A 15,649-nucleotide genomic window follows, 5' to 3' on the forward strand; every position below is an offset into this window, starting at 1 on the left:
AAAAAAAACCCAAAAAAACAAAACAAACTTTAAGATTTGAGAAAAGATGTGGGAAAGAGCAGAGGGGCAGGTCCTTCTGGAGAGATTAAAAATTGTTTTAATGTGTATCTTTTTTTTTAAATTTATTTATTTGAGAGAGAGAGAGAGAGCGTGGTGGGAGGGGCAGAGGGAGAGAATCTTCAAGCAGACTGCTCTCTGAGCGGGGAGCCCAGTGCAGGCTTGATCCCACAACCCATGAGATCATGACCTGAGCCAAAACCAAAAACCAGACGCTTAACTGCCTGAGCCACCCAGGTGTCCCCAGTGTGTTACCTTTTAGAATATAATTTCCACTGAGTATGTTTCAATTTCATTTGATTTCTAACCAGTCTGTTCCAAAGACATTATTGAAACATTAGAAGTATAAATGAAATGGAAGTTTTAGGTAAATTATTTTTCAGGCAATCTAAGGTGTTTTTTTTTTATGAGTTACATATACATGTAAATGCAAGCCTTTTTAGAGTTGGAACATCTTCCCATGATACACTGAACATTGCCATTGGTAGTTGTGAAGAAGAATAAATGTGTCATCAAGGCTTGTTTGATAAGTCAACATAAAGGACCAAGTAAGTACATATTAACTTGGCAGTTGGTTCTTTTAGCTTTACCATTTCTCTATCGACACTTAAATTTTTCTCTTCAGATTTGGTTGACTTTTCTTTCTGTAAAACTTGCCTGTTCGGTTACTACCAACACTTGTGTTTAGATGACTTCTGGCATCACCACCTCCCAAATACCTTGTCTTTAGATGGGAGAAAGCTAAAAGAGACATATATGAACAACATTTAAAAATAGCCCTAAAAAGGGGTGTCTGGGTGGCTCAGATGGTTAAGCGTCTGCCTTCGGCTCAGGTCACGATCCCAGGGTTCTGGGATCGAGCCCCACATCGGGCTCCCTGCTCGGCGGGAAGCCTGCATCTCCCTCTGCCTCTGCTGTTCCCCCCGCTTGTGCTCTCTGGCTCTCTCTGTCAAATAAATAAATAAAAATCTTAAAAAAAAAACAAACCCTAAAATGTAAGCCACACATCCATTCAAACTGAAGTACTTAATAGCACCTTTTTATATGCCTATAGGCTTTTGTCAAAACCGTTTGTCATCTATTAAAACCTAGTTTTAAGAAAATTAATACTAAAGGAAAAAATAGTAGTGTGGTAGCTAATTTAGATTGTAGACTTTTCTCAGCTTTCACAGCAAAGATCACAATTCTCCAGTTGTTCTATTTTTAAAATCCATGTTAAAAATCTTAAATCAGTAACAGTATACCACGTCCTCAACATCCTCTTCTGAATGTGTAATCCAAAATTAAAAAGAATTGTTTAGCTATATTATTTTAATTTCAAGCATTGATTTTGTTATAAATTTGTGAGTGTGTGTGTGGTGTGTGTGTTTGTGTGAGTACATGTGTTTCTGTGAGTGTATGTGTGTTTGTGTGAGTGTGTGGTATATGTGTGTTTATGGGAGAGTGTGTGTGTGTGTGTGTCCCCGTATGTCTAACCCCTGCTCTCTAGTCTTGCTCCAGACCCGTTGGACCAAGCAGCAGTGGTAAAGGTCTAGAGGTATCCTGGAGGTTGGGGGTGGAAGCTGTATTAGTTCCTAGGGCTGCCTTAACCAGTTATCACAGACTTGATGGCTAACAGAAATTTATTTTCTCCTAATTCTGGAGGCCTGAAGTCTGAAGTCCATTCCATCTGAAGGTGTTCCTTGGCGTGTAGCAATATAGCTTTAATCCTTGTCTCTGGCTGAATGTGACCCTCCTCCCTATGTGCCTCTGGGCCCAAATCTCCCTCTCCTTTCTCCTGTAAATTACAAGTTACTGGATTTAGGGTAGGCCCTAAATCCAAGATGATTTCATCTCAAGATCCTGACTGATGACACCCCCAAAGACCCTATCTCTAAATAAGGTCACATTCTGAGCCTCCAGATGGACGTGAATGGGGGAGGTGGGCACACTGTTCAACCCACTATAGTAGTATTTAATTAGGTTCCTTTTATTATTTTATTTTAGAGAGTCGGGGGAGGAGCAGAGGGAGAGGGACAAGCAGACTGTGGTGAGCACAGAGCCCAACATGGGGCTTGATCCCATGACCCCGAGATCACAACCCAAGCTGAAGCCAAGAGTCCGAGGATCAACTGACTGAGCCACCCAGGCACCCTTAATTAGGATCCTTTTTAAAAATGGTTTAAAAATAATATTCCTAAAAAACCTAAAACTAATGTCCCTTTTTGTTATCTGAAACTTCCACATTCATTATTTTCTTGATTTTTGTAATGTTTGTGTTTACATCAAGTACTTCCATAGCATCCCCCACGGAAAGGAATCATTTTGTGGGAAACTCTTGAATTTTCTCTCACTGTTCCTTCACTCACTTCTCTCTCAAGAAGTGATGAAATTAGAACAAGCCTGATCCATCAGCCCACATTTAACCAAGAGACATGGGATTGCACAGAACATAGCGCTTTCGGACACGTTTGTGCCCAGAACTCCAGGAGCTTGTGCTTCTGGTCTCCCTACAGTAAGCAGACCCAGCAGTCTCTTGCTGACATCCAGCCAAGTCTGTTTTTTCAGTTCCAACTTCTCTGCCCGTGACGTGGTGGATAAATTTCGAGTCAAGCAGGTCTCAACGTCTAGGGTCAGGGAGTGAGGTTGGAAGCCCTGTTGCTCTCCATTCCAGCTTTACCAGTTATAACGTTAACAGGCAGTCCCCATTTACCTCAGGACTGTCTGTTTTTACTTGCTCATCTAAGAACTGTAATGGTAATCAGAAAAGATATTAATGTGCCTATTTTTAAGATAAAGAAATTTCAGCAAAGTCACTGTAAAGGAGTTCTTCACCAAATCCTAATGAAGAGTTAGAACCCAGATTTCCTGATTCTCTGGAGTTGGTTTTCTTATGCTCACCTTGAAGACTGCTTTCATAGAATTTAGATTGGAATATGCCCAACATTATAGGTCACAGTTACTGTTTGTGTCAACTCTGTCATTGTTGATTTCTGAGTGACCACCTTGGCTTGCAGTGCCCATGGAGAGGTCGGGAATCCTTGCCTTCGTATAAACAATGCTGTTACCTATGGAGAGCAGTCATGAAATTCTTAGACCTCCTATTAATCCATAGTGTTTCTGAAACCTTCATTAAACAGTTGGCATTACCTGCTGGAAGAACTGCAAAAACTACTCAAGTATCAGTATATAAAAGTCCTTGCTAGGTCCAGATAATATACTAGTTATTTCCTTCAGCGTCTGTTAATAAATGTGAATTAATCAATTCGTACTTGTACTCTGAGCTCTGTAAGCTGCCAAAATAGGTGATTGATCTTATGACTTTTAAAAGAATGTCTGTGAAAAAATCATGAAGTGGTTTGTTTTATGCCATTTTATAACCTTGTCCTGTGTGCTTCCAACAGGTATGTGGACTTTGTTAACTCTCTTACATCAGAAGTCTAGTTGTGCATCTCCCTGGATTTTCTTATGCACTGCACTATTCTAGAACACGTTATTATGTTTTAGATCGTGTGAGTGAGTTTCATTCTGTGATGTGTTTTTCATCAAAGCTGTTTAAAGTAGGTTATTGGTTTCCTCTGCCACTGTGACTAGATCACTTGATCTTGTTGAATTCTAACTGAAGCTCATTTCTCTCCCTTTTATTTTCAGATATTTGTATCTGCTGTTCTCCAGTGATGACCTTTTACCTTTAGACCACTGGGTATTCAATACAGAGGCTCATCCTCTGCCCGTGTTACATTTAGCCAACACCACACTTTCAGGAAATCCTGCTGTTCGATGAAAGCAGCTCCAGAAAGACCATTCTCACCTGTGTTTTGTTTACATGGACTACTACAGAAATTAGTCTGGAGAGGGGGCTTTGGGAAACCTGGACCTCATAAGTCACCATGGCAGGGTGAAACATGACTATGCCCCACAGGACTTTTCAACTTGTAGATATCTCAACTTTGAAATGATTCCATTTTATACCTGACCAAAATATATTCTGGTATTATGTAAGACAAAGACCTGGTATGCTTGGATTCTTAAAGAGATGGTCACATGGGAAATTTTGCCTGTTACTACTATATTGTTTTTAGAGTCCTGGAATCTGGAGTCTAGACTGCCTAAGAATAAGCCAAGAATGTGGAGCACCTTGTGGGAGTGAGAGATGGCCTTTGGAACCAATTATATATGTGTTCCTTCCAAAGCGGAGCAGCTTTCAAATCAAATATTTACTTATCGTTTCTCCCCCTTTTCTCCATTTTTAATAATGGAAGGAACTAAAACAAAAGAACAGTGGAACTGCATCAGGAGCAATGAAGACTGGAAAAAGAAACCCAAGTACCTGTCCCTGTCTCAGTTTCTAGTTCCCCATTGGATGACCAGACTGGCAACCATTTCAGATCCCAATGTATTCCATTGAAATTTCTTGGTTAAATTTAATTTTCTCTGGGGGCATGATCTCACAAAGAATACTCTTCAAGTCTTTGTCTCCATATGGAATCATTGAAACTGCTATTTATCATAACCACTACTTATGAGCCTGGGTTTGGGATTTTGTGCATGTTGATCAGTCTAGTGTGGTAGCATGACCAAAAGTGGGGGAAACGCTGCAGTTTGTCGCCTTGAAACCTGTTCTAAGAGAAAGCCTTGGTTTTGTTGGGAGGAGATTTTTTTTTTCCAAACCAGCGAATCTACCAAGTGAATTTTATCCACTTTAACCTTGTTATAAATTTAGTAAAATCCCTCAACTTACGACTTTCTGTAGCTTGGCAAAATTCACTATACTATTATGCAGCTCTGAATTTACCCAAATTTCTTTTACAGCCTATTAAATCAAAAAACAAAATACAGTGAAACTTGCTTAAACATTCTATCCGGAGTGGGAACAGGGGATCCTTTATTTATTATCTCATCAGATGAGTGAACTTTTCACAAATATTTTATGTAAAAAATAAAATTCAGCTTTTATTTTCTGCAAGGGTATTTATAGAAATCCAAAGAACAGCTTCAAAATAATTTTTAGCAAAAAAAAAAAATGTATAATTAATCATACTAACTAAATTTGGGATATATCTAAGGGAGTTTCTCTTACCATCAGATTTTACAGTGATATTTATTTTTAAAGAAATTACTATTTCTTTATATTTGGGGGGAAGAACTTAAATTTTATCAAGAACTGTATTGTAAGATAAATATGCTTATAAATTTTCTGTCCCTTAAATTCACGTCACAGTGCAAGACACTTTTTCTTCTTTACATTTAATACAAACAGCTTCCATTGACAGTAAAAGTTGGGAGCAGTGTAATTACTCTGATATTTACTGTGAATTTGAAGATTTTGTGAACAGTGTTTGGGGAAGAAGCCCACCTTGGATTCTGAAGGCATATTTTCTTATTTTGATAGCTTTTCTGTTTAACCTTTTAGCATGTAGTAGATTTAAATTGGAGAAAAGATTTAATAAATTAATATAATTAAGTATTTTCTACGGGTTATCATCTTACGCCACCAAGAGTCAGACAGTCCTCACAATTTAGCAAATGATCCCCAGCGTTTTCAGTATACCTAGAAAATAAGAATGTGGAGCCCAGTGCATTATTTAAGTTTTTAAGAGAGTTAAATTTTAGCACACATTTTGAAATTGTAATATCTTTTACTACTTGAAAAATAAAAATTTTTAAATGAGAAGGATAGATAACTAACTTGAGAAAGGAAGAGTATTTTGTTCTCAGAAACATGTTAGCCTTCCTCCTAAAAATAGTGCAAGCCCACTTATGAGTCACTAAAAAGTGTGAACAACTTGAGGGAGCAAAGAGCCACTGGGTAGCTGGCCGTGCGCCCACGCGCACTTTGTTCAGAAGAGTGCAGAGTAAAGGGGCCTTCTTGGTCTCCCAGGAGCCTCTCAAGGAAGGAGAAGACAGAGCCCCCACCCACAAGTGCTCGGTTTCTATCTCTGGGCTGACTGGGACTTAAGAGGAGGCAGAGAGATGTCCGAGCATGGCCAGTTCTCACACAAGCGAAGAATCTGACGGGGCAGAGGAAGGGTCGTCTTCACCACCCACTCCCTTGCCTGTGATGAAAGAAGACTAGTGCTTATCACAATGCTTCCATTGTTTTTTTCTCTGAATACCAAAGGCAATTAAAGTCAGCTACAAATGACTTGCCAGTGTCATGTTTTGTTTTGTTTTTACAGATTTTTAAAATTATTTCCTCTAGGATCAGTCCTTATCCCATATTTACTTAGTTTCCAAGAGTATTTACTTTCTTCTGTCCCTTACCATCCTTTGCATTTTGTAGACCTATTACTCAGGTTAAAATGCTCATTTCACGTATAAGATCTTCACAAAGAACCTAGAGATGCTCCTTTCCAGGTGCCTCATCAGAGAGCTGACACCTCACTTTGTGCATTTGGCACAAATGTGCTGAGTAGATAGATCAGTTGGTACATAAAAGAAAAATAGAGATGTTGAACACCCCTCTACCTTCTACATTTCTCTCTTAGAATTTTAGAATCACACTTTTTTGTTGAAACCGGTCTGAAGTTGTTAAAGCCAAGCGAATGCGACCCTAACCAAAAAGTCATCTCTGCAGAAAAACAAGACCCCAGTCAGAGGGTTCTTGCTTTCTGGTGGGTTGCATGTATGTGCTGTTTTGTATCTGACACCCATTTACACCCATCTTTGAGCAGATGTTCATATGTAAGAGTGAAGCCTGGATATTGGAGGAATGTGTTCCTCTTGTGGATGTTGACCCTCATTCTCTGTGACGTCAGCTAAGGCACCCCTGGGCTGCCCTTGGTAGATCGTAACCAAGCAGTTTGGAACCGTGACCATTGGCTTCTCATCTCCACTCTCCTTTGCCAAAGTCTTTGTCCGAGCTACAGATTTGTTGATAAAAGATTGTGCTTGCCATTCTCGTTATGCAGTTTCTCCTTCCGCCTGGATTTCTGTGAATGAATGCACGAGTGAATGAGAGAATGAGTGAACAAACATGGAGTCCCTAATATGTGCCGAGCGAGCATTGTGCTAGGCATGCACTCTCAAGCATTAGAACATTTGTGATTCCAGTGGCATTTTCTGTGTAAGAGTAATTCATACCATTTTAAATGTTTTCCAGTATGAATTATGTTACAAAATCCTTAATTTTATATTTCATTTAAATTAAAGAGGAAAAGAAATGGTTTATAATATATTTTAAGCAATGTGTTACTATATAATACTAACAGCTATAATTGTAGTTAATAACTAAAGTCTCTTGGAAAATGTCAAAGAAATACTTGACTTCTGATGCAACTTTGACTAAAATATTTACTTTAGAAATAAAAACATTGTTTTGCTATATCACTTTAATTATATAATTAAAAATTAGTGTTTTATAGAAATGCTGGTTATTTTATATTCAAAAAATTTTGTCATGTAAGTCATGGGTAAGATCTGCAGTTGTAAATTGTTCTTGCTCTGCTAAGGGTCCTGCTCATGGTCCCATGCTGTTAAATATAAAGAAAAATATACTAAAATATTTCTAAGTTCCAAATAACAAGTTTCTAGTAATCATATTTTGAGTTCTTATTTTTCTTTAGGTCTCCTTACCTTCAAATTGGCTAGCTCATATCTTATCTGTTCTCTACGTAGATATATACATAAATACAATTATTCACAGAGATTTTTAATATCGTCTGTGTTTGTTAACAAACACAAACACAGTTGTTAACTAGTTCTGTCTACACGGATTGTAAGCAGAATGGTTGAGTTAGCCAAATATGATCTGGAGATATTTTAATGTACTTTTCTGGTTCAAGAACACAGGTGAAGATGATTTTCTGTTACTTCAGCTCCTTCAGATCATGATGGAAACATTCTTTGATCTATAATGGGTCAGCAAGCTTTTCTGTAAAGGGCCAGATAATAAATATTTTAGGCTTTGTGCATCATACAGTGTCCTATCTCTATTACTCAGTTCTGCCATCGGACCATGAAAGCTGGCATAGGCGATATGTAAATGAAGGGGTGTGGCTGTGTTCCAATAAAACTTTATTTACAAAAGTATGGAGAGCTGGATTTGGCCCATGGGTCATAGTTGTTAACCTTTTATCGCAAGTTTAATTTCTGTAAGACCCTTATGTAATCTCTGATCAGCATCTTTTCTCTGTGTTTGAGTTACGTAATTCATTTTCAAAGCAAAAAGATGGTGTGTATGTATGATTGTATGGATTTGTGTAACCTAAAGCTATATATTTTGTTGTCTTGAAAATAGATCTACTCTTCTGGAGTCTGTTCAGGTTCCAATCTGATACAACTGTCATGAAAGTGGCATTTTTTGTTGTTGTTATTGTTGTTTGGGGGGTATTCTCTCAGCCAGTTTCCTTGCCTTGTCATTTAATGCCACAATTCCAGACTCCCCATATAAAAAGGAAGGTCTCTGTGGTGTCAAAATATTGAGTCTTTCCGGGTTCTGCCTGCTCGTTGATCATTGGACCGGGACTCTGGCTTGCTGGAGCTGCAAAACTCTTCCACTTGAGTACTCTCAGATCCCTACAACGAGAATATGATAGAATCTCTAACCTTCATGCTGCCAAAACCAATCTCTTGAAAAATTTGAAGCAACAGAAAATGGGGTATGTGCCTCATTTGCCATTTGGCAGCCACTATTCCTTTTTCAGACTGCAGAATGGTCCTGCCTCTGTTACCTTGAGAACAGCCTAAATCTGAGTGCAGAGAAAAGATACATCCAAAAGGAGAGTTCCCTTTTCTCTTACTGCATAACTTGCCTCAATTCCTTTACAAGTCCATCGCATTATTTCAGAATGTCAATATGCATCATATTTAAATTAAAGCATCCCTCAACGTCAGCCTTACATTTCCACTGTTGAACAGCTAATCTCTTCTAAACTTTGCTTGAGCCCAGCAGCACTGGTGAAATTACTCAGTTACACGACACCATATTACTAGTATATACGTTGCAGTGTACCAGTCATCGTGACTGAGAGAGATTTTTCACTAAGGAGTGTATCAAATAGGCATTTCATTCTTTTTGGAAATTCTAGAGGAGGGGAGCCCTGTAAATGAGCTGCCTTTCTAGGTCCAGCATATGCAGAGGGCTTCAGTTCGGTGTGGGTGTAAGTGTGAGCACACAAACACAGAAACCCACATCTATACGTGTTAATATGCACAAGATTTTAATCGCAAACGTCTTGCTGCTATTGAATGCTACAGAATTCTATGGCAAATTGCTTACCAGGACATTCCATGGAGATAAGTTCAGCTCGCTCTTGAGAAAAATTATTTCTTAGAAAACAAATTAGTTTTTGTTGGATTAATTAAATAAGGTATCCCCCGTTTTAATTACTAGATTTGGAAATTGAAGTGCCATTCCTCAATCTCACTGGTCTCAAATTCACTGATAAAATTTTTCCCTAAACTAGTAAGTGGGGTAAGTATAACCTCCTAGATCGGTACCCACTGGCCGCTCTTGAACTGATTTCCAGTCATGTCCTCCATATGTAATTTTTATAAATTAAAGGTAATATTGTATATTAAAGATCAAATAAAGATGTTCCTTAAGTGAAAGTCTTTGTTTATCCTTCATTTGTACCCACTGATGGCAACAGAGTTCAATCTTCCTACTTACATGACAACTTTGGCTTTTTTTTATAACTGGTAGTCTTCAGTCTCCTACCTTCAGAGAGTATTTCTCTTGATTCAGCTAATCTTTACACTTACTGGTTTATTGATTTTTTTTAAAGATTTATTTTGGAGAGAGAGCGCACGCGGAGGGGAGGGGCCGAAAGAAAGAACGAGAATCTCAAGCAGACTCCCCTCTGAGCGTGGAGCCCAGTGCGGGGCTCAATCTCAGGATTCTGAGATCGATCTGAGCCGAAATCAAGAGTCAGACGCTCAACCAACTGAGCCACCCAGGCGCCCCTGTAAAGGGTAATTTTTATCCCATCTGATTTTGAGAAAACTAACTATAGACCTATGTGACAATCTTACAGTGTTACTGTGCCTGGTACCTCTAAGACCCAGTCCAACCTCTGAGGTCATTGAGCTTAAATCCTGCCTTAATCACTGGATCTCATTCTGTCACATTAAAATCTGACCTGATTCTTGAGCAAAGACAGGCTTTGGGGGCCTGAGGAATAGGATCAGCTAGACTATAGATAGTGGTTTAATCTATCAATACTGTAAAGACATAGGATTTTTATTTTTAATTTTTTTAGATTTTATTTATTTGAGAGAGAATGAGTGGGAGAGAGCGCGCACATGAGAGAGGGGAGGGTCAGAGGGAGAAGCAGACTCCTTGCTCAGCAGGGAGCCCAGTGCGGGACTCGATCCCGGGACTCCAGGATCATGACCTGAGCCGAAGGCAGTCGCTTAACCAACTGAGCCACCCAGGCGTCCCAAGACATAGGATTTTTAAAACCTTGAGCCCATGTGGCATCAAATAAGATAGTGGTAAAACCTGAAGCAACAGCTAATTTACAACCAGCGTCTCATTCTTCCCTGCACAGTGGATTTCAACTTGATCAAAATTTTAAACAAGGAAATTTACCTTGTGGGTGTATCAAAATTCATTGCGGACTTACGTTTTCAAGAACAATGAAAACGGGACCAGATAAAAGAATAAGGATCTCTGGGTGGCTCCGATTTGATAAAACCTGGGCCTCTGTCTGCCAGATACCTGCAATTTCCATCATTATTTTATTGGGTTACAAAAGATTGTCAACATGCAAATAGCATTCACGTTAAGAGAATGGGTTCATCACAGAAACATCATAGATTGGTGATTACTGGAGGGTGGGGGGATGGAAATGCTGGCCACAGGGCACAAACCTCTATAAGATGAGTAAGTTCTGGGGATGTAATGTACAGATGGTGACTACAGTTGACAGGTCTGTATTACATACTTGAAACTTGCTGAGAAAGTAGGTTTTAATGTTCTCATCACACACAAAAAGTATGTAAGAGGATGGGTATGTTAACTAAGTTTATTGTGCTGATCATTGCACAATATATACCGTATATCAAATCATATGCAGCTTAAGTTTGCACCCGCTTATGCCAATTCTATCTCAGTAAAGCTGTTTTTAAGGAAGCATGGAACCCATATGCTTTTTTTAAAAGCTTTACTGAGATGGAATTGGCATAATGTGTAAGATGAAACTGCACCTCATTGGCTGACCTAACACAATTTTTTAAAATTTTGTGATAAATTTAAAATGTGCTATTTTAACCAGTGTTAAGGAAGGGTACAGTGCCTTGGCATTAATAGTTACCTTAATGATGTTGTGTAAGCATCATCACTATTTCTAAAACTTGCTCATCACTTCCAATGCATCTCTGTAACCGTTAAACTCGTTCTCCCTTTCCCCTCCAAGAAAAAATTTCAATTTCTTAACCCCAAGAAAATCACCATTTTCTTGTTGGTAAAAAGAGAATAATAAAGGATTTTCAGGAGAATTTTCATTTGAGAAAAATCCATGCTCCCGGCCTGAAATGAGCTCACAAGTTCTGTTACTGTTTCTAATTATTTATTGGCAGATCAGAGTAATCATTTCTAAAGGAATAGAAAAATTTTTTTAATAAAGAGGGGAAGGGCATGGGTGCCTGGGTGGCTCCGTTGGTTAAGCGTCCGACTCTTGATCTCAGCTCAGGTCTTGATCTCAGGGTCATGAGTTCAAGCTTTGCATTGTAGCATCGTACTCCCTGCAGGGCATGGAGCCTACTTAAGGAAAAAAAGAAAAAGGGGGGAAGGGCAGTTAGGTCAGAAAAGAGCCAAGAAAACCATCTAGTTCTACCTCCTTATACATAAGGAAATTGAAATCAAAAGGGGTAAAATGAAGGCATTAGATAATCTTTAAGATGGTTTTCCAGTTTTGTCATTCATGATTCTATGAAATAAGACTTGTGCAGTTTTGTTACAAAAAATTTAACAACAAACAAGTATGCTCATAATATATATGAACCAAGCAGTTTATTTATTTTAACCAAGCAGGTTTTTTTTTTTTTAATTTTATTTATTTTGACAGAGACAGACACAGTGAGAGAGGGACCACAAGCAGGGGGAGTGGGAGAGGGAGAAGCAGGCTTCCTGCCGAGCAGGGAGCCCAATGCGGGGCTTGATCCCAGGACTCTGGGATCATGACCTGAGCTGAAGGCAGTCGCTTAACGGCTGAGCCACCCAGGCACCCCTTTAACCAAGCAGTTTAAAAACTATAGAAATCATTTTTTTTTTTTTTTTTTTTTGCTAAAACACACAGCAAAAAATGTAGATTAAAAATGGCCGTTATCTTTGTGGGGTAAGGATATAAGAATTAATTTTTTGATATTTGTTTGTTTAAAAAAATAACAGCTTTCTTGAGGTGTGATTTACATCAGGCTTTCCCACTGCAAGTGGGAACTAGTGGATGCTGAGTGAGCTTACAGGGCATACAACACTCTTATCCACAAAGACCCAGCATGCCCACTTGCAGTCAATCTTCGTTCCTATCTTGGCTTCCGACAACCACTAATCTACTTATAGATTTGCCTTTTCTGGACACATACACATGGCATCATTCACATGTGGTCTTTTGCCTCTGGCTTCTTTAACCTAGTGTAACGTTTTCAAGCTTTATGCTGTAGCAAGTATCAGGAGTGTTCCTTTTTGTTGCTGGAAATACTTCATTGTATGGATATATCATAGTTTGTTTATCCACACACCAACTGATGAACATTTGGATTGTCTCCACTTTTTGGCTATTGTGAATAATGCTGTTATGAACATTTGCAGACAAGTCTTTGTGTGCACATATGTTTTCATTTCTCTTTTTTTTTTTTTTTTAAGATTTTATTTATTTGACAGAGAGAGACACAGCGAGAGGGAACACAAGCAGGGGGAGTGGGAGAGGGAGAAGCAGGCTTCCCGCTGAGCAGGGAGCCTGATGTGGGACTCAATCCCAGGACCCTGGGACCATGACCTGAGTTGATGCTTAATGACTGAGCCACCCAGGTGCCCCTGTTTTCATTTCTCTAGGTTACATACTTAGGAGTGGAATTGCTGGGTAATATGGTAAAGTTATGTATAACTCTTTAAGGAACTACTATATTGTCTTCCAAACTGTTTCTACATTCCCACCAGCTCTGCACAAGGGTGAGAGTACCAGCTTCTCCACATCCCCACCAACACTTGCTATTCTCTCTCATTTTTAATAGCCATTTTAGTGGGTGTGAAGTTGTATCCCAGTGTAGTTTTAATTTGCATTTCCCTAGTGACTAGTGATTGAATATATATGCTATTAGCCATTCCTCTATCTTTTGTAAAATTCTGTTCAAATATTTTGCCCATTTAAAAAATAGTATTGTTTGTCTTATTGAGCTGTAAGAGCTCTTTATATATTCTGTATTTATTTTCTTTAACATTGTGGTTTGTCTTTTCGTTTTAATGGTGTATTTTGAAATACAAAATATTTTTATTTTGATAATGGGCAGTTTATCAATATTTGCTTCTTTGGATTGTCCTTTTCTTGCCTAATCCAAGGTTACAGAAACTTTAGACTTATGTTTTCTTGTAAAATTTTTTTTTTTTAAATATTTTATTTATTTATTTGACAGAGAGAGAGACAGCGAGAGAGGGAACACAAGCAGGGGGAGCGGGAGAGGGAGAAGCAGGCTTCCCGCAGAGCAGGGAGCCCGATGTGGGGCTCGATCCCAGGACTCTGGGATCATGACCTGAGCCGAAGGCAGACGTTGAACTGACTGAGCCACCCAGGCACCCCCCTAAAAGTTTTATAATTTTAGCTCTGACATTTAGGTCTAAGATCCATTTTGAGTTAATTTCTCATGTATGTATGGTAAGGGTCTAAAGTCATTGTTGCATGTGAGTAATTATGCTAGTACTATTTATTGAAAAGACTGCTCTTTCCCTATTAAATTGCTTTGACACCTTTGTGAAATATCAATGGATCATAAATGTAAGATTTTACTACCGGCTTCTTAATGCTGTTCCATTAATCTTTGATCGTCTTTCCTTGTGTCAGTACCACATTATGTTGATTACTGTTGCTTTAGGGCAGTGGTTCTCAGCTCAGGGTGGTTTTGCCCTACGTCCCCCAGGAGACCTTTGGCAATGTCGGAAGACGTGTTTGGTTGTCCTAACTGTGGGGGAGAAGGGGTGCTGCTGGTAAGGGGGGGAGTGGTCAAGGGCAGTGGTAGTATTTATTGACTCCCTGATAACAGTTTACTCTTAAGTTTGTTTGCATATCTATTAATTTTTTATTGAAAAATGGACATTTTAGGGGCGCCTGGGTGGCTCAGTCAGTTAAGCATCCAACTCTTGATTTCAGCTCAGGTCCTGATCTCAGGGCCGTGGGATCGATCCCCGCATCAGGCTCCGCACTCAGCCTGAAGCTGGCTTGTCCCTCCTGCTCTGCTCCTCCCCCCTACCTCTCTCCTCTCTCTCTCTCTCAAATAAATAAATAAAATCCTAAAAAAAAGAGAGAGAGAGAGAGAGAGAAATGGACATTTTAGGTAATATATTTTTGTAGCAATTCTGGATTCTGATTTGTTCTCCACCCAAAGAGGAGGTGGTTGTTGCTACAGCTGTTTTTTATTTGTTTAGTGATTTCCTTGGACTAATTGTGTGGAGATTGTCTTTCCTGGCCACTGATGTTTCTGCTTAGTTTTGTATTTTTAAATCTTGTTTATATTTTTATTTTTTTATTATTTTTTAAAAGATTTTTTATTTATTTGAGAGGGAGAAGGGGAAGCAGACTCCCTGCGGAGCAAGGAGCCCGACGACCAGGGCTCCATCCCAGGACCATGACCTGAGCCGAAGGCAGACGCTTCACCGACTGAGCCCCCCAGGTGCCCCTAAATCTTGTTTGTATTTTTAGTTTTTTTATTTTTTATTTTTTATTTTTTTATTTATTTATTTGAGAGAGAGAGAATGAGAGAGAGCAAGCACATGAGAGGGGGGAGGGTCAGAGGGAGAAGCAGACTCCCTGCCGAGCAGGGAGCCCGATGCGGGACTCGATCCAGGGACTCCAGGACCATGACCTGAGCCGAAGGCAGACGCTTCACCGACTGAGCCCCCCAGGTGCCCCTAAATCTTGTTTGTATTTTTAGATCTGGCTTCCTGGAGCCAACCCTGTGTCAGCATAGCTTGGAGATCAGTCAGTAATTTGTACAACAAAAGTTGTACTCAAATACCTTTAGCCAGTAAGGGCTTCCACCCTTTGCCACTGGATCTGTGTGTAGGTTGGGGGACACATTTCAGTGTTCAGGCAGTTGACAAGTCTTCCCTAGCTTTTTACCCTGGGCCCTCCTGTGTGTGTTTTGCCTGTATGCAAGGCCTCACACTCAGCCAGGAATGTGTATGAATGTCCAGGGCTCCCTCTGGTCTCCCCTGAATGTGTGCACTGCCCTGCTTTTGTGCGCAGCCTTCCAGCCCGCCAGGGATGTGTGGCAAGCTCTAGTATGGCCGTGTCATTCCCTGGATCTATCTCCCTGGGACATTTCTGGCCAATGTGCCAACCTGTGGCTTGTCCCAACCACAACCAAAACCTCAAGCTAGCCCTGTTCACCTTTCCTATTCGTTTGCCACTGAGGTGGCTGCTATCTCTAACAATGCCCAAGGGCATGTTTTCTGCAC

General features: G+C 39.7%; 1 protein-coding gene across 4 annotated transcripts in view; it reads left to right on the top strand.

The window, feature by feature from the left end:
• The window catches only part of LOC102735455 (mannosyl-oligosaccharide 1,2-alpha-mannosidase IB), an 85,843-nt gene that overhangs the window by 59,832 nt on the left and 10,362 nt on the right, over positions 1–15,649 (top strand). For 2 of the 4 annotated variants that reach the window (XM_081815767.1, XM_081815765.1), the window contains exon 7: positions 3,688–9,588. The exons of the other annotated variants lie outside the window; for them this stretch is intronic. In XM_081815767.1, coding sequence (XP_081671893.1) covers positions 3,688–3,820 — 133 coding nt within the window. In that variant the 3' untranslated portion in view covers positions 3,821–9,588. Of the gene's footprint in view, positions 1–3,687; positions 9,589–15,649 lie in introns of those variants that run through there. 4 annotated transcript variants of the gene reach the window in all.

The sequence above is a fragment of the Leptonychotes weddellii genome, chromosome 4, assembly GCF_054177405.1.
Source record: "Leptonychotes weddellii isolate Sample4059 chromosome 4, ASM5417740v2, whole genome shotgun sequence".
Taxonomy (NCBI): Eukaryota; Metazoa; Chordata; class Mammalia; order Carnivora; family Phocidae; genus Leptonychotes; species Leptonychotes weddellii.